The sequence below is a fragment of the Chiroxiphia lanceolata genome, chromosome 1 (assembly GCF_009829145.1).
Source record: "Chiroxiphia lanceolata isolate bChiLan1 chromosome 1, bChiLan1.pri, whole genome shotgun sequence".
In the NCBI taxonomy this organism is placed as follows: domain Eukaryota; kingdom Metazoa; phylum Chordata; class Aves; order Passeriformes; family Pipridae; genus Chiroxiphia; species Chiroxiphia lanceolata.
In genome coordinates, this window is record NC_045637.1 from 96530577 (window position 1) to 96549636 (window position 19060).

General features: G+C 49.9%; 1 protein-coding gene across 4 annotated transcripts in view; it reads left to right on the top strand.

The window, feature by feature from the left end:
• The first annotated feature begins 493 nt into the window (after positions 1–493).
• The window catches only part of NFATC1 (nuclear factor of activated T cells 1), a 111286-nt gene continuing 92719 nt past the window's right edge, over positions 494–19060 (top strand). For 3 of the 4 annotated variants that reach the window (XM_032701594.1, XM_032701610.1, XM_032701618.1), the window contains exons 1-2: positions 494–627; positions 9491–10589. In XM_032701594.1, coding sequence (XP_032557485.1) covers positions 495–627; positions 9491–10589 — 1232 coding nt within the window. In that variant the 5' untranslated portion in view covers position 494. Of the gene's footprint in view, positions 628–4605; positions 4690–9490; positions 10590–19060 lie in introns of those variants that run through there. The other variant, XM_032701602.1, reaches the window with a different exon arrangement.

Genomic DNA, 19060 nt, shown 5'->3' on the forward strand with positions numbered 1-19060 from the left:
CCGTCGATGCCCGCCGGTGCCCGCCTCCCGCTGGCCGCCCGCCGGCGGCGGGGCCGGAGCCCGGCTGACATCACGGGGCCGGGGCGGGGAGAGGGGCCGGGAGGGGAAGGGAGGTGGGGGGGTGTTTTCCAGCTTTAAAAAGGCGGCGCCGGGCGCGCAGCCCTGCGTCAGAGCGAGACTTCCACGCTCCGCACACTCACTATCCCCGTCCCCCGCCCGCTGCTCCCGGCGGGCGGCAGCGTCCGCCGCCCCGTCCCGCCGCGCAGCGCGGGCAGTGCCTCCGAAGTCCCCACGCACACCCGCCCTCCCCTCCATGCCCCGGCCCCGGGGGGGCGGCGGCGGCGAGCTCCTGTGCCTCCGCGGGCGCGGCCACCACGCCGGGGGCGGCGCGACCCCGGTCGCCGGGTCGTGAAGGCGGGCGGGGGGCGCGGGACAAGGCGGGACAGGCGACAGGCCCAGGGCGCTGTGCCGGGCTCCGCCGCCCCGCCGGGTGGATGCCAAGTGCTGCCCCGCCGGCCGCCGCCGCGCCGCCGTCGCGGGACCCATCCAGCGGGAGACAGAGGCCGGCGGCGGCCCCGCAGGACGGCGCCCGCCAACTCGGCAGCACCATGAAGGCGGCGGAGGAAGGTAACGGGCGGTGCTGCGGGGGGCGGAGGGCGGGCGGCGGTGTCCCCCGGTGTTTCCCCGCGGCGGCCCCTTGCCAATAGGTGTCTCCTTCGCCTCTCGCAAGGCGCCGCCGCTGCTCCCGGCCACCTCCCGGCGGCCCTGGGCTCGGGCCCGCTCCCGCTGACGGCCCGGCGGGGCTGCGAGGGCGCCTGGGGTCCGGCCAGGGGGACACGCTGCGGGGCGGCTTGGGGATTCCCTCCCCAGCCCCAGGCTTCGTTTTAGAGGAAGTCTTTGCAACCATCCCACGCTCCCGGAGAAAGGAAAGAGTCTCCTCAAATTGCGGGTCCCGGGCAGTGCCAGGCGCCATAGCGGCGCTCCCGCACATCGAGACAGGCGGGCACGCCGTATCCGGCTGCGGGGCTCAGCTGCCCCGCATGCCCCACGCCCCCGCCGGGAGGCGAGAGCCCTGCCGCCGCCGGCCTGGCTCCAGGACAGCGCTTGCCCCGCTATCCCGGCTCTCTATCGCGTCTTCTTTCGCTGCCCTTGCAAAGACGAGTGCCCTGAAAAGACGGCGGCAAAGTTTCTAGAGGGAAAAATGGTGGGCGCGGGGCTCAGGAAAGGCTCTGCCCCTCGGAGCTGAACTTGGCCCTGCCAGGGGCAGTGTCTGGCTGTATCCGGGAGCGGCTTCAGCCTCTCCTCTGCCAGTCGGGACATTGTTCTCCCCCTGGAGCATCGTTACCTAGCACCGCTCTTGCCCACTGGCTAAAGTTTCGCACCTCGCTTTCCCTACGGCACCTTTCGGCCTCGCCGCGCCGCCTCCCCCGGCAGCGGGACCCCGCAGGCATCCCCACCGGGCATCACCTCCGCGCCGCGGCAGGTGCGGGGCAGCTCCTGACTCCCCGTTGCGGGCCCGGTGGCTGCCCTCTGCCGTGCTCCCCCCTGCCCCTCTCTCCTGGCTGCTCCAAAGTTTCTTCCCTATCCGGTGGTGCCGCCGCTTCTGCTGCTGGTGCAGCGAGCCCGCGCGTCCCGGGCAGAGAAAGTTGTGAGGATGTGGAGCAGGGGGGCCGTCCATGTCCGCTGTGTTTATTCCGCAACGTGTGACAACGTGACTGCATTCCCCAGGCTTGTCCGGAAAGCTGGAAGGGCGCTCAGGACTAATTTTATTTATTTATTTATTTATTAACACAGCAGTTTTCACCCCGAGGGTTCGTTTCAGTTGTGAGGATCCTGCCAGTGCGAAAGCTACAAGCGCGGCTGTGACTGTGGCTCCGCTTGTGAAGTATGGAGCACCTTTTGGGATGGAAGTTAATTACGCTGTATTTAGTAGCAGTGGCTGGCGTGCCTCTCGCACGCTCGGACATCCGCTTGCTGCACGCACGGCTCTTCCAGTGCTCTGGGCTCCAAGGGCACTGCATACATACACCCACTTGTAAAAATTACACCCAGAGGCAGCAGACACAAAAAGCATTCTGCAGCCTCTTGTAAAGGAAAAAAAAATCCCCCTTCCTCCATTTCTGTGGCATTTCTGATGCCTGTGTTGAAATGCATCAACCCTTGTCGATAGTTCTCTTCCCTGTTGATGTAGTTTGCAAGAGACTAAGAAAATGAGTCCAGCCAATTGAGCCAATCCAGGAAACACGTAGGGGAGCCCTGCACGTCAGGATTGCTGCTTGCAAATTAAGGTGCCACTTGATTGCCAAACTATGACAATCCAAGAAAATACTTTATTTCTTGCTAAGTCTGGGAAGAAACTTGCAAAGAGTCCTAGTGGAAGGACCCTGTCTTTTTTTTTTTTTTTTTGAGTGGTAGCAAGGTATGGAGTCCTTTGACTCTAAGAATGCCAGTGGTTATACTGGGTTTAATGCTGTGTACAAATTAAATTCTCCTTCAGGCTGGGGGGCTGCATCTGGAGCAGCCTGCCTGCTGCGTCCCTTGTCGAACTTGCATTGTGGAGTTGGAACAGCTCCGGTTCACTCCAGGGAGAGGCTAAGTGGGCAGCAGCTGAGCTGGTGGGTTGAGTGGGTCACGCAAGTGCCATTGGCAGCACGGGAATGGCCTCGCTGGGTTGCATTGCCCCCCCCATCGCTCATTTCGCTCTCCCCAGTTTAATGGCAGTGGTTTAAACTGGACTATTAACTGGAGCACCGCTGTAATTCTGTCCCCACTTGTGGTATCACTTCGGTTCTAGCTTTTCCATAGCACATCTCTCCTCTTTCTCCAAGGGAAGGGTGCCAATCGAAATATTTCATTGACAGGACTCATATTTATGGCACCGACAAATCAAGCTGTCTGTGAATAGTCTGGGACAATTCACCCACCTTGAAGGTGCCACTTGTGGGAGAGGCAAAGGATCGAGAGCAGCTTGGGAGCTTCTCCTCGCGTCCCTGCCGGGGCGCCCCAGGAGATGGACATCCGTCGCGGACAGGCGGCAGGGGGTGACACCAGGGAAACCGGGAGCCTGGGGGCCAGGATGAGGCGGCTCTCCTGCCTTTAGTCCCTGGGCAGGGGATGAGAGGAGAGGCCCCTGTCCCCGGCTAGGGCGGGCCGCCCCCGGCCTGCTCCGGCATCCCGGGGCGAGCACGGTCCTGGCAAGCTGGCAGATACAGGCGGAGGGGTTCCGCTGCAGCCAAGGCCTTTAGCACACTCGGGTGACTCAGCCGGGGGCTGCGAGCGATTGCGAGCACCGAGGGCAGCCCCACGGAGGCTGCCTCACCGCCACCCCCAAGCAGACCCGTCCCCTCCGGGGCAAAGCCCAGCTGGGCTCCTGCGAGAACCCAGCCTGCAGCGCGGCTATCCCGGCGAGGAGGGGAAAAAGCATAATGGGCTCAGATGGAAAAAAATTGTGTTTTCCTGGCACTTTGTAACGGAGATTTCAGTCGTAAGCCTGGAAAATGGTATTCCCTGAGTTTAAAAGGGAATACTATTTCCATAACTGCTTTAAATAACTGTTCCTTTTGAAACCCGGCCTGAAGCTCCGGGAACTGAGGAGCGGAGCCGAGCCGAGCCGAGCTTATCGGGCGGGCCCTTCTTTGCCTGGCGGGGACCTTCAGACGGGCTGGTGTAACCTGACAGAATTGCACTTAGAAACAGAAAAAAAGTCTTAGTTTACTTTTCGCCTAGTTGATATCTATCCCGTACGAGCGGGAAGGGCGGCAGGCCGGGGCAGCGCCGTGCGGGCCCCGCACCGTCACCTTTGCAGGCGCTCCCCCGGTGCGCGGCGGCTGCCCGGGGACCTTTCCCTCCCTCCCTGGCGCACAGAGGCGGCCGGCAGCGTTCCGAGTCCCGCTTTACTGCGCTTTTTATAGCAACTGGCACTAGTGGGTGCTGCGACTAAGTGAAATAAATAATGAATAAATGAAAGCGGAGCCTCCTGGCTCGCAGACGCGGCGTGGTGGGCACCCACGGAAGAAACCTTAGCAGTCCTCGGTGAAGAGGGGACACGCCAGTGTTCCCTTGAGTTGGCTGAGCAGCCCTCCCCACTGCCCCCTCGCCGAGCGCAAAAGGAGCCGCTCCTGCCCCGCGCTGTTACCGCCGGTCGGGAGCAGGTGAAGTCCCGCTGCCCGCCTACCCCGGGCTCCCCATCCTGCCCCCGGGGAGCCGAAGAGCCGCCGGCGGTCTGGAGTCTACCCCCCCCCCCCCGGTGCCGGGCCCCTCGAGCCGGGGGGGGCTGCCCGCGGTGCACAGGCTGTGCTGCAGGGGCAGAGCCCCGGGGGGGGGTAGGAGGGGGGCCGGGCATCGCGGCTGTTTGCATCGACCCGGAAACATCAACAGCGGGCGGGAGGGCGGATCGGAGGCGGCGGCAGCGAGACAGGCCGCCCGTCGGGGCCGGGGTCACGTTACCGAGCTCAGCAGCGGCCGCCGTCCCACGCCGTGCCGGGGCTCCGCACAGCCCGGCCCGCCGGCAGCAGGTGTCCGGGCGCGACGGGGCGAGCCCGACGGGGCGGGGTGGGGCTGCGCCGTCGCCGCTGCCTGGGTGCCGGAGCGTGGCGGGGGTCGCGGCGGGAGCCATGACGGGCGTGGAAACCGAGCAGGAGTTCGACTTCGATTTCCTCTTCGAGTTCAAGCACAGTGATGAGGGAGGAGGTGGGTCGCGGCGGGGCGGCCGGGGTACCTCCGGGCGTGCTGGCGGTGGGATGCTGCGGGGAGCCCTCCCTGCGCTGACCGCTTCGGGAGGGGAAAGGGTACCCCCGACCGCGGGGAGCGGGGCGGGGAAGCCGGCAGTCCCGCCCGGACAGGTCGGCCCGGCCCGGGGCAGCGCTTGTCGCCTCCGCTGCGCCGGGAAGCGGCGAGCGGGGCCGCGGCGGCCGGGAGCGGGTCCTGCCCGGGCGGTCGGCGGTCTTCTCGCGGGGTCCTTGCTGCAACCGGACGAGCCTGCAAGGGGAGACGACCCGGGTAGCCGAGTTTTCATAACTTCTTTGGTGTTGTTTGAGCTCTGCAGACTCCCGCGTTGGCCCCCGCCTGCAGGCAGCCCGGGACCGTCCAGGCTGAGGACGTGAGGTTCTGGGTCTTGCCCGTTACAGAGATGGGCCGGTTCAAAACGCACTTTAGCCCCCTTCCCCATACCCCCTCGAGCCTGAGTTAGTCTCAGGGTTTAGCTTGAAGGTCATCTGCAAATAAAAATAACGGGCGCGAATGTGTCACGGGTCTCAACTGTTCCCAACTCTGGTGTCTCGGTCTGGCTGTCTGTTTTTATGACTTCTAACAATACTTGAGGTGGAAATGAGGTGAACAAGCCTGGAATTGGCAGAGAGGAAAAGTTGCCTCTTCCTGGCACGGGGCTGACTTGCAGTGGTGTTGGCGGTAGCGGGTCACTGTAAAAAGCTCTTTTCGAAGTAGATGACTTAGCGCTGCCTCAAAGGAGGGCTGTGTCTGTGCTTTATTTTTTGCCTATAAATTGAAGCAGGTTCCCAAATCCTTGCCTGCTTATTGCAGTTTGCCAGGATGTGGGTGAAGACGTTTGTGCCTTCCCAGCGCTCCCCAATTGCCCAGCTCTCTGCTGCGTTATCAGTGTCCAAATCGTTGTTATGAGCTTCTAGTTTTTAGAAAAAAGCAGTTTTAAGAGTTTCACACCAAGCTTATCAGATGAGTGTCCTAGTAATTAGACACCTCAGTGTCTAAAGTGGAGGGGCAAATTGAGTTTCAAAGTCCTAGTGAGAAAAGTACCTAACTCCATTAGGCAATTTTGAAAACATGAGTTTAAACATAGACTTAGATGGGGCTTCATCTTTAGAAACGTAAAACAGCCCTCATCTTCTCTGAAGCCCCTTTGAGCTGCAGGTGTTCTGCATTCCTATTTAAGGTATGTAAATAAAAACCAGTGGTGTCCAGTGCCTTGCGGGATCAGCCCGTTAATGACAGAAAGGAATAAAACCTTTGTGCTGTGAAATTGGCTAGAGAGAAAAAAAAAAAATTATACTGCTACAAAGTGAAACGTAATATGTGGGGGCATGCTCACAAATCCAGAGGTCCAATTTCTTGTCCTAGTTACAACTAGCATAAGTGTGGATTTGTTGGAGCAGAACTGTTGCAAACCTCCACTGGTCTATTCTATAATGGGATATTAAAATACACTATTAGAAGTGTATTGGTAGTTAGTGCACTGGTCCCGGCAGCCTCTATGGATCACGGTTGTAACAATGACACCATGTTAAGCCTTTTGTCTCCACCAGGACTGTAAAAATACTCTACACAGTTGTATCATGTGGTGCAGCATTTTATTTCTACCTGTCTAATTCACCCCAGTGAGGAAAATGTCAGCGTAGTATAAGTGCTGAATAGGGATATGTATTTAATGAATTTTGTAAATACAGAAATTTTGGAGAATAATGTCTTTTTTCAGAAGTTGTGGCTGGTAGGTTTTAGCTCACAAACAAAGGGCTCAGTCCTGTTCCTAGTTCTGGGTTTGGGGCTTTTATATTTGGTGGACATACTTTTTACACGCTGCCTGTAATTTTAAGATACATAAATATGTTTGGAAAGCTTTGGATCTTGCATCTTTCAGTTTTGAATGTTATTGTGTGAGTTGTATGATGTTATTTTTTCTGGCCCTTTAAAAGCTGGCTTTAACAAAATATGCATAATAGTTCTAAAAGTGGCTGTTCCTTTGCCATGTGAATTAGGGAACTTGTTGCTTGTAGCACTTGAGCTTGTCTTTTAATTAATTTTTTTTAAGCTGGATTACAAAGGCTCATTTGAACTTTTATATTGCCTGTTCAGCCTGGGCCACAGATCTCCAGCAGACTGCAGTTTTTGAACTTCACACTAGTCATGCATTAGATTTTAAGTGAACTGCTGGGTTCCACAATGCTTTTCTCGCAGGTAGTAGTTATTCCTGTTATTTTGTTTGTTTAACTATATATTTTTAATACAAGATCCAAAGGCACAGATTCTGCAGTCAGCAGAGGCAAAGCCCACCTAGTGGGTGCAGAGCTGGGGCAGCCTACTGAGCCCTCGGTCCCCTGCCTGGGCTGTCTGACTGTGTAGTGGGGACCAGCTGGAAGAGGTGCCATGCCACCAGTGCTATCCATCTACATGCCCGACCAGGAGACTGTGGAAGGGTTTATGGAAGAAGAGCCTAGCCAGTGTCCTGGCAGCAGTGTGGTGCCACAGCCATCACCTTCCTCTGGAGCTGGAGGAGGCAGTGAAGGGGTTGAAGCTGCCTTGAAGGCACTACTCTCGACGCTTTCTCTGAGATAATTTCTGAGACAGGGAAGATCTTACCACTATTGTACCACTTCAGAGGCTTTTTTCCATGAAGAATGAGAGGGAAGTTATGGCAGGTATGGTGACAGAGCGGTGTGGCAGGGCAACAACAAAAGGGGACTCATTTTGGAAGGAGGAGATTCTGATCCCCCAGACAGATCTGCACCTCGCTGCATCACTGCAGTTGGATTGTCTTGTCAAATGTTACTTCTTTCTCTATATTTCCTGCCTGTGTGGTTATTTGAATAGAGCATGAAGCTGCGGCATGTTTTGAATAATCCAGTTTTATTTGTGGCACACTGCAGTGTAATTTAATGACCCTTCCTTAGCAAATGGCCGATCTCTGAAGGCAGACTAGAGAGCGAGTTCAAAAGGTGTTGTTGCTCATTGTTCCTGACTGTTACCTGCCATGACATACATCAGCTGGAACATCGTGGAGTTGCTGTGAAGCTGCCACAGCACATTAATTTTTCCTAAGTACCGTTTGCCTTGGAGTTGTTGCCAGCAAGAAAGGTGAGCGCGGGATCGCAGGAGGATGACACCAGAGAGGGCTGAGCTGATAAACAAGAGAAAGAGAATAGCTGGCTATGCTGGTTACCAGCTTGGAGGCTCCTTTGCATTTGTAGCACTCCTGGGAGCAGGTCGCCTCGGGAATAGCAGCTGCAGTAATTAACACAGCTTTTCCTTATCTCCCTAGGGAAGGTAGGGAAGGATGACTTCTAAGGGAAATTGCCTCCTGGGAGGAAAAGGGACAGATTCCCTATGTGGACTGGCTGTGGCCAGCAGAGGACGTAGAATTTCCCTCTGTCCTGCAGAAAAGTGTTGCTGCTGCCATAATAAACCTCAGGGAAGACTGATGTACTTCTTGGGGCTGGAGCTGGTTGCATTTCCAGACTGCTGAGAAGAGCCTGCACAACAGCATTACCCAAGTCAGCAACCATTGTCCCTGACGGAAAGACTTTGCTGTCTTTTCCCAGTAAAGCAAAAGGTACTGGTATTAGGGCCCCTGGCTCACATGTGCTGATGACACAGAGCCCCTGTGTATAAGAAAGAATGGGAAGGTTAATTCCTCATCCCACCACTGCTCAGAGCACCAAGTCATGTTATCCTTGGTTGAGGGCTGCCCATCTCCCCATGTGCAGCCCACCAGTATCTCTCTGGGTAGCAGAGAGAGTCACATATGCATCCCTGAGGTGAGGGAAGCAGAACTGAAGGAGTCCCTTCAGCAGGCAGACAGTGAGGCTAGGCAGGGATGATCTCTTGTAGACCAGCTTTGAGAGGCTGGTCCCTGTAGCACAACAGGGATGGAGGCACACAAAAGGCAGGTTTTTTCACTGTGCTGAGTCAGGGACCCCATTGGCACAAGACAGTGGTGTGATCTGTCACTGTCCAGGTTTTCCACAGTGGCTGTGCAACTCTGCTGTTGCTTTTACACACCCAGAGCTGTTAAATGGTTAGAGTGCTGGCCCAGAGAAAGTGCTGCTGGCAGCACTTGATGTGGCGTGCGCAATAACCAGCAATTTCAATGGAATTTCAGCTGTCGTTGAGTAGTGAGACATCCATATTTTTCCTTTACCTGGCCTCTGCCAGTTGGGCTGGAGGATAAGTGGTCCCAGAAACCACAGCAGGTCAATACATCCATCTTGTTCCAAAATCCTAGTTAACTGGAACCAGTCGGAAACTTGCTGTAATGGAAATTTTGGTTGTGTATGATTTTTTTAAACGGAACGCAGTTGATCATGTTCTTTGCTTTAGTCTGCCTCCACTTTTGGTTTTTTGTCCTGTGTTTTTTCTGTATTCCAACTTTTCAGGGAGGGAGTTAGGCTCACTTACATAAAAACAGATCTCTTGAGCAGTGCTGCAGTCTTTCAATGCTGAAGCGACATTATGTAAAGTTTTTTTGCTTTGAAGGTTCACGTAAGAAGCACGTCCTCAAGACAAACTCTGTGTACATCTGCCTCCTGAAATATCTTGTCCTGTGCTGTTCAGTTAGTGACATTTTCAGTGATGCTAGTCTGCAGCCTCTCCCCCAGCGTGGCATGCCTGTGGGCTGGGTTGTTAAGGAGAGCTGTGCTTTTGTGTGTTGTGCCATGTCCCTCCATTTCAGCTGGGTATGTTGCTAAGTGAGTATATTTGTGCAGCACCTCATGTCATTCTTTGTTGTTTGTTTGTTTTCTTCCAGAACACTATAATTATACATCTTCAAATGTAAATACTGGCTTGCCTCTAAATGTGGCACATTCCTCATTGTCAACTCCATGTCATGGCCTGCAGACATCAAATCCCGTCATTTCAGTTGTCCCATCGACAAACCATCCTTCTGGATATGGAGGACACATCGACAGCGGGGCCTCTGAGTACTACCTGCCGCCAAACATGAGACCTAATGGAGCTCCAGCGCTGGAGAGCCCTAGAATTGAAATCACCTCATACATGGGACTGCATCATAACAACAACCAGTTTTTCCATGATGAGGTTGAGGAGGCCATCCCAAACCCCAAGCGCTCACCTTCCACTGCCACTTTGAACTTGCCGAACATCGAGGCATACAGAGACCCATCCTGCCTGAGTCCAGCGAGTAGCTTGTCTTCCAGAAGCTGCAACTCTGAAGCGTCTTCCTATGAGTCCAACTACTCGTATCCATACACTTCACCTCAGACCTCTCCGTGGCAGTCCCCATGTGTCTCTCCGAAGACCACCGACACAGAGGAGGGCTACCAGCGCAGCATGGTGGCCTGTACTTTGCTCAGTTCTCCAAGGCACTCTCCATCAACCTCTCCCAGAACGAGCATCACAGAGGAGAACTGGCTGGGGGCTCGCAACTCCAGGCCTCCGTCTCCCTGCAACAAGAGGAAGTACAGCCTCAACGGGCGGCAGACCTCCTACTCCCCACACCACTCCCCCACGCCTTCTCCACAAAACTCGCCCCGGGTGAGTGTCACAGACGAGACGTGGCTGGGGAACACCAACCAGTACACCAGCTCCGCCATCGTCGCTGCCATCAATGCCCTCACCACTGACAGCACCATAGATATGAACGATGGGATTCCCATCAAGTCGAGGAAGACCGCCATTGATCACACCCCATCCATGACTCTCAAAACTGAACCAGCTGGCGAGGATCATGGGACCGTATCGCCAACTGCCGATTTGTCACCAGAAGACTTCTCCAGCTTTCAGCACATCAGGAAAGGAAACTTCTGTGAGCAGTACCTGTCTGTGCCACAGCATCCCTACCAGTGGGCCAAACCAAAGTCTCTGTCTCCGACATCCTACATGAGGTAAGGAACCCTGACTTAGAGGACAGTCCTGGTAATATCTTCATTGCATGCCTTTTTTTCCTCCTTCCCCTTCCTGTCTCTGCTTCCTGCCAAATCTGCCCATCGACTCACTCCACTTGACCGTATCTTGTGATGCTGCCTCTGTTGTTGGTTTGGTGTGACCACAAGTAAAGCCCTGAAGGGTAAAAGAAGTTGGCCATGCATAGGTTGTAAATGGTTATCAGCTTCTCAGGGGATGAGCCCCAGGCTGGTCAGTTCTGAAATGAGGTATTTGGAAGCTTGTCAGGCAGCAGGACAATTTGGTGCCGTCAAACCTCTGGCTTTAGTTAAATAAAGTTCACCATGTCTCAGTATGTTTATTTTGCAGGACAAGGAGATGTTCTCATTATGGTGGCTGTTATAGGACCTTTCACATGTATGCTTTATACACAGTGAATACAAATAGAGTAAGAATGTGGTTCTTTTGTGACTTATTTCAGTTCATCTGAAATTATTGCAGTTGGTCTGAAGGCTGTCTATCAATTTTTTCCTGTCTATGTTGGACAGTGATTCTCTTTTCCCCCCTCTTAACTGCTATTTTTATATTTAAAGAAGTAAACCTAATTTGTTCAGCTTGTAGGAGTCAATACACTAGTCACATTTATTTATCACAAGAAGACTCTGGGTAGGGAGCAGCACAGAATAGCCAAAATTTGAGTTATATCTCTTGCATTCTCTTTCTGTCTCAATTACAGGCTTAATTTTGGAGTCTTCTGAAGGCTGTATATGCAGAAGCACGTGGTGCCGGAAAATAGTTAGGCTTTCCGAAGGTTTGCAGGCTGTTCCCAGTCCCTGGTGGTGATGGTCACCTTTCCTCTTCCTCCCCAAGCACACCCGGCTTCTTGCTTTTGACAACAAAGCTGCCTTTCTCAAAATGAAAGCAGTGAGCACATAGCTGAAATATTTTAATTAGCAATGCATTCCCTGGCTCTCAAACTTGTCAGTCTCACTTTTCACAAGCCAGCACCTCTCTGCCATGTGCCATCTCCCAAAACTGAGGTGGAACAGTCTGTGGCCTTTTGTGTTACAGTACATTCCCCTTCCTCTTCGTTCTCCTTCTTCCTCCTTTCTGCATTTCCCAAGGTCCTTTCAAGATCCCGTCTCACTTCAGTGCTGGGAAATGCAGCAACTCCTTTGGCTCTGGTTGAGCCACCCAGAGTTAGGCACTCACTGCTTTTCAGAGCAGAGATGGAGACTTTTAACACCAGGCAAATTCTTCAGAGCCTTCTCACCTACTTAAAAAAACCCTTTTATTTTCTCCCACTGCCGTGCCAAGTAGCCCACGTTCATCAGAGAGGCCGGCCGTTGGCTGCTGCATTGGGAGCAGCTTTTTGCCGATGACTTCAAGGGCAGGAATAGGACGGTTTTCCCAAACAGGCTTTTATCTTTCCGTTCCAGTGAGCGGCCGTAGGCCGTCAGGAGGCACCCGGTGTGCCTGTGCGCTAACACAAACAAGAAAGGTGAAGTGTACAAAACGAAGCCCCACTATGTTGTGTATTTAACGTTTTTTTTCCACTGTTTTGGTCTTGTATAAAATATGTTTCCTGGTTCACAATATGTTTCCATGTGATCTCATTAACTTGTGCTCTAGGGCAGTTGGAAGTTACTGTTGAAATGTGATTTTAAGTTATTTTACCAATCAGATACACTGGCTGTGCTTCCTTCCACCAAGAATACCTCTCATTTTATGTATGTGAAAGTGCTGGGCAACTGAGCACGGACGTCAACAGGATCACAGCCTACGCAACAGAAACTGTTATTTTAAATCTTTCCAAAAAATTGGTTAAGAATTTGTCACAACAGAGCTGGATTTTTTTCCTGTTATGTTACACATCTGTTCTGTTTCAAACACGAGGGCTGAAGGGGTGGATTCCAGCAAACAACTCGGGCTCCAAAATCTACCCGGTCATGATGATTTTGAGATAACCAGGTTTGATTACCTCCTCTGTCTCTTCCTGAATGTGCGGTACAGTTTTCATCAAAAGCCAGCATGCCTTGGAAAATCACTGACGCCTTTCCCTCCCTCTCGTGCATTCCCATCTCTTTGGGGGCAGAAGGGAGCAGGCTCAGGCAGACCATCGGCCCAGGTGCTGTCTCCTTTCCCAGGGTTTTATGGTGGGCACCAGTTTAAAAGGGAAACTGCTTTTTGGTATTGTTTCTAAAATTGATGATGTTTTTAATTTGTCATAGTCGAAGTTCACTCTGTTTTAGGCTTTTCGGGTCCTGGAGCAGGGCAATAGTAAGAGCATATAATGAGAGTATAATAATGTGTACCTTAACAGAAATAGAGCCTTTATTTGTTTTGTGCTTTCTTTAGTTTCTTACAAGGACTGTGAGCTTGGATGCTCAGCCCAGTCCCCAGGCTGTGGGCTCTTTGGTTCAGATCTGGGCTCACACATCCCCCTCAAAAACTATAAACGTACCTGCATGGGACTTGGCACACATGTTCACAGGAACACAAGACAGGATGGGAGGGTAGAGGCTGACCTTGCAGCCAAGGCAGAAACTGCACAGGTAAAACCAGGGCTGCTGGGGATTTGCCCACAGTCCATTGGTTGCAGCCCAGGGCCTCACACCAAATCCTGGGATGTAGACAATACTTAGAGACCAAGCAGAGATTTCAGAAAAGGCTTTGCAACAAACCCTGAGGTAGTGATGAGAATTGTACCTTTTCCAGACTAAAACGAGTTACCTGAATATACCAATCTGCCTCAAAAAATCCTGGAGGTAAATCATGATGTAGAGAGTCAAGAGATGGTCTTTTTGAAATTTTTTTGTAGCTTTTATCTCCAAGGCCTTTCTCTGTTCCAGTGTTTATACATTGTGCTGTCTCACTCAAATGCAAGAAGTTTCCGTCTCTTAGAGTTAACGTAGCAAATAGATTTAAATGAAGCACTCTACCAGGCAGTTGTTGTATGAGCAGGTGATGCTCTGTGTTTCTCCAGCCCTTACTGTCTCAGTGATGTTCCTTCTGCACCATTTTTTCATCACTCCTCAGTACTGTGTAATACAGAATCTCTCATGGGCAAAAATTTCAAACCCAAGATGGAGTATAGGACTGGACTTCTGCCCATGGCTAGGGAGGCACTGTTAGTGACTATTTCCAAACTAAAATCCTATTTGTTTATTCTTTACCCACTCATTATCAGGTCCTAAATCACCCTATATCACAACAGAGAGTTAGGCACTCACCAAAGTGCCATGTTTCTGAGTATCTTACACATTTCACATGACCTCTTCATCACCTGTTGTATTTGACAAAACACAACCTGAAATTTTCTGGAGGCAGTTTCTTACTCATTGAAAAGTAATGCACTGTAGTTATTTCAAGTGTCATCAGATTAATCCAAGAAGTGTGTTGGTCTTTAACACTTCAGTTTGCACTAAATGTAGTGTTTTTCAGGGGGAAGAGGAACAGAAATGGTTGGGTTTGTTGGTTGGGCGTATGGCACATATGAGGTCTACCACACCAAAAGGAGCTTCCAGGAATAGACAGGTGGCTTATAAAAGCTCTCTACTGTATTTTCTTGAGCAGTTTATTTTTTTTAACCGTCAAAAGTTGTGTTTTCTTTAGCTGCAGTCTCTTTTTCAACCTCAAAAATATACATGTATGTTCTTGTCCTCACAGACGCATGGTCGTGTAATTTTACATATGGAGACGGAAGTTTGCACCTATAGAATGTATGGCTGGATACCTGTCTGCAAGTTGCAAAAGGACATTTAACTTTGTCTGCCTCAATAGGCTTGTTCATTTTTTTGTGTATTTTTTGCATTCCACTTTTGGGACTGTGGCAGTATTAAGCTGAAGCAAGCAAAAATTGAGACCCAAACCATATGGTTTCCTTACAAACCATGATTTTAAAATGTTGCAGACCTTTTAGTTCTTTCTTTTGGTTTGTGGACCTTTCAGATACTTTTGATTTTGCCTTTTATTTTTTTTTTTTTAGTAAATGTTTTGTTCCAGATCATGAGATAGAGGACAACTTTACTTGGGAGAAGTTTCACAAGAAGCTGGGAGTTTCTGAAGGTGGAAAAAAGCAATCTTAAGATGAGATAGTCACCAGTGTAGCAGCACCGGATTTGCTGACCTGTGCATTTATCACGAACTTGCGTGTTTATGGCAAGTGAGAGGAAGTTCCTCAGACAAAGCAAAGGCAGGGCTGTCTGGGCAAGACTCAGTGAAGTGGAGACTTGTGTGGTGGTGACCATCTCCTGGGACTCGTTAGTGTTAATTGAGGGGCTGGGAGTGGGCAGGGAAGAGCCCGAAATGCCTCTAATGTTTTTCTCTTTCCTGCTATATTCCTGCTGGATGGGGATATTTGGATGCTTCAACAAGTTTGGTTTGCCACCATGTAGCAACAGCCTTCAGTTACATTTTGTTGCTGTACCATAAGGCTGAAGACTACTTGGAAGCCTGTCTCAGTAAACTGATATATTTTTGTTTGATTGATTGATTTAATCCTCCCCACGCTTTCTCCTGACTGTTTTTCAGTTCATTCAAACGCCCATGTGAGCATCTTATTAATGGCCCTCCTTCACCAACTCATTTTAGCACCTTGTGATTCTAAATTCAGAATGAGCAGACATGCGATGCCAGCCACTTGTTATCTCCATTCCCACAGTAATAGTTTCTTGTTCTTTCTCTAGGACAACAAATGCAAAACTTCCCATGCAAATCAGTCTCTGAATGTGAATTTTTAGGACAGTAGTGTGAAGTATTGTTTGGGAGTATGACAACAATGACTCCTGTTTTCAGACTTCAGCCTGAGGAATTCCAGTGCGACGCATGCACTTCATGGAGGAGCTACTTGCTCCACATGCCAGCAAAATACAACCGAGTATCTATTTTGACAGCTCGCAGCCAGATTGCTCAATTGTCAGACAGGAAATGCAAAAAAGGAGAGAGCAAAATCTACCCACGTTAATTCATAGGTGAAATATAAAGCAGGTGTATTATTCTGACCACAGTCAAGTTGATGGACACGTAGCCATCATTGTTGTTTTCTTACTCTTTCAAAATCACACATAGGGATCTTTCACAGGCGCGCACTTCGATGTGAGACCCGGGTAATGAATAATAAATGCTAACCATATTTGCATTTGGTGCACAGTTGGAACAGATTCAAGCTAGTAGCCTGGTAAAACTTTCAGCAGCCCTATGGTTTCTCTAGTTTGTGTTTTTGTTTCTAAAGGAAAACTCTTTCTCAGAAAAAATAAGTTTAGCATAGGGCACCCAGTCTCAGCCACATTCCTTCTAAGTCACTTGCTTTAGTTTGAATGCTGAAAGAGACTTACCATCCTCCTGTCTCAGGCTTATGCCACTGTCAGACAGCTGTCTGGGGTAGATGGCTCCGTGCTGTGGTACTTGGGAGAGGAGCAGGATTAGTCCCAGTGTGAGGTTGGCAGTTGTTCTGATGCCTCCTCTGCACAGCAGCTTAGTTTGGGACAAAAATGTTTACAAATCTCTATTTCAAGCAACCTTGGGCATCTAGTGGCTTAGAAAGTGTAATGGTAATTTAATTCCCAAATGCATAGCAGTCATGTGAAAATGGAGCTTAAACCCCTCTTCAAAGTTTAGCGTAAGTTTTTGGCTTTGTTTCCTCCCTGTCTGTATTCAGTGTGCTGCTTAGTATCTTTTTTTCTTTTTTTTTTTTTTTGGTAACTTGATAAATCTTTCTGCTAAAGGCAGAAGTCAGCCAGACTGGATAATCTGTTTTTGATTTAATCATATTGTGTATCTGGTGTATGCAAAATAAATCACTATTCATCTGGTTTTTAATCTGATTTATGTAGCACAGAGTTATATTGAACCAGTTTTCTACAGCCTAGCACCAGGTTTTGTGACCCACCTTGAAGCAACTATACCTCATTACAGCATTTAGGAGGACTAGAGTGAAATTTATTAGGGCATAGAAAGGAATGGGACATATTTTCAGCTGGTAGAAAATGCAACCTGAGGGAAATACACTGATGTATATTTGATAGGAAGGCTGTGTGAAGACCTTTTATTCCTCTTCGTGACTCCTGTGGAGGAGCTCTTCTCTCCCCCATGTGATGCCAGCTAGATGATGTAGTTTGGACCTTTTCAAATTGATAATGCTTATTTGCAGCAAACAGATTTGATTTTACCACTGCACCATTTGCTTGGTGGCTTTTTCCTTTAACCACATTTAGCTGCAGGAAATTAAGTGCATGATGAAGATAACCTAACATAGGAAATAGCTCTGACAGCCCTAGTCTGTGACACTGGTAAATGCATCACTCTGCTTCCTTTATCAGGAAAACTCCCATTAATTGTCAATTTATAATCGGACAGGTAGCATTTTGGAATTTTGATGGTAGGTTTCAGGCTAACAATAAACCATATTTTTATTTTCAGGCTTTACTTGAAAACATGAATTTTACAACTTAATTATACTGATGTTTTCAGGTGCTGATTTGAAAGGGGGGGTTTTGTGCATTTTTTCTTTTGTTCTTTTTTTTTTTTAAGAGCTGTATTTAATTATGAAACTAATGCTTGCTTCCATGTATCTTAAAAGAAACCCAACGCTCTTCACTGGAGAGCTACATGCTGCAGGTCAAAGTTGTCCTTTTTAATTAAGTGCTAAAAGTTTGTAATCTGATAGATGTTGTGTCCTCAGAAGAAAGAAGATCCATCAAGTGAGAATTTACTTAAAACCAGAAAAATCTGTTTAAAAATGTATGCTGATCATCACCAGGAGAGACACAGCTGTTTTACTCTGCTCTTTGTCATTTATCATTAGTCAAATATGGTTTATCCAGAATTTTTTTTGAAATTTTTTCAGACTGAAGTATGTGTACCTAAAGTGCTGGGCAAAGAGTAGTGGCTACATATCATGGCCAATTGTCTGTAATTTTTTGCTATTCCTTTGCTCTTCATATGAGTATCTAGTAGCAGAAGAGCTTCCTGTCACCCTCAAGGTGGGTCTTGGCCATTTTGGGGGAAAGGTTTGCACGGGAACTAAGAAGGTATAGCATCCTGCCTGTAGCCAAGGCTGGGGTTCCCATGTGTGGAGGGGTGGTAGCCAAATTCAGGGTTTGTCCCTGGCAGGATCTTGCCACTGTGAGAGAGTGACCAGCTGGCTTCTGCTGTATCCAGATGTTCATGGCAGGTGGAGGCCTGCACAGAGGCAATGTCTTTCTTTTGGATGAACTCCCATTTAGGCATAGCTGGGAGCTATGTGGTTGCTTTCTTCTCTCTTCCTCTGTTATTAGGCTGCATGTCCTGAGGGCTGGAGAGCAGAAGAGGTGGGAATTTGGAGCCTGCAACTTGCCAGCAAACTGTCCTGGGGTTGCAGGGGGTGCCCAGGGAGCAAGATGGTTGTGGTCCTCTCCCAGGGCTGGGACTTGGCAGCTGCAGCTGACCCCTGTAATGTGTGTAGTGTGTGTTCATAGGCCTGCAAGTCACATAGCTCAGATTTATAAGCGATGAGGAAAGATAACATAGAGCAACTTAGCACCACCTGAAGTCTCATAAGTGCATAGGCACATGTGCACTAGTGGGTGCAGCTTAAATATGCTGGTGATACAGGGCTGGATAAGTACCCCAAAAAACCTAAAAGGCAAAGCAGAAAAAATTCTGGTGCTAGTGGTCAAAGTCCCTGTCCTACCATGGGAGACAACAGGGGTGCCCTGTGGAATGTGAGAGCTGTAATGCCTGAGAAGTCATAAGTGCACTGAAGTGTGGTTACCGGGATGGTAACATGGAGTATTCAGTCTCTAGCTGAACATGTGCTTGTAGTATACACATCCAGTGTGGAAGCTCTTGTACATCCTTTCCCTCTCAGGGAGCTTGTTTCAGCTGTGATTCACGCAGCTCAGATTGTCCTTGCACCCCGGCTATAGCAGTGAGGCGAGAGACCAGTAAATCCCCAGTGTCCAGCCTTCTCCCAGGCTGGGGAGAGCTAATAAGCCCTTCAGCTTCCTCATCTGTGTGCTGTGGTGGGACAAGTCCTCTTGGCGTGGCAGGGAGCCTACAGAGGGTTGAGGACCATGATTTTCTGCTTGCTGGTCACCTTCTCTGTGCTGATGGGAGAAATAATAAAGTATAATGTAAGAGGGCAGGGTAGTATGTTGCACTTGTGCCGTTTAACTGCTCGTAAAAGCTTTTGAAGGACACCCAGTGAAGAGAATTCAACAAAGAAAAGAACACAGAGTTGACATGAAATTAGTGATTTAACTGTGAAGCTTTCTGCTTCTATTTTGACATTGATAAGTTTTTCTCAGACCTGCTGTTTCTACGGTGCTTTTTTGTTTCTTTTCTTTCAACCCAAAGCATCAACTTGGCATTTCTTACGGGTCTCCTGGCTGTTTTCAAGTGTGGTTTTATACTGGAAGAGGATTTCTAAGAATGACACTTTCCCACCATCACATGCTCTTGGGCCTGCTTGCTTTTGTGATGGTAATGAGTC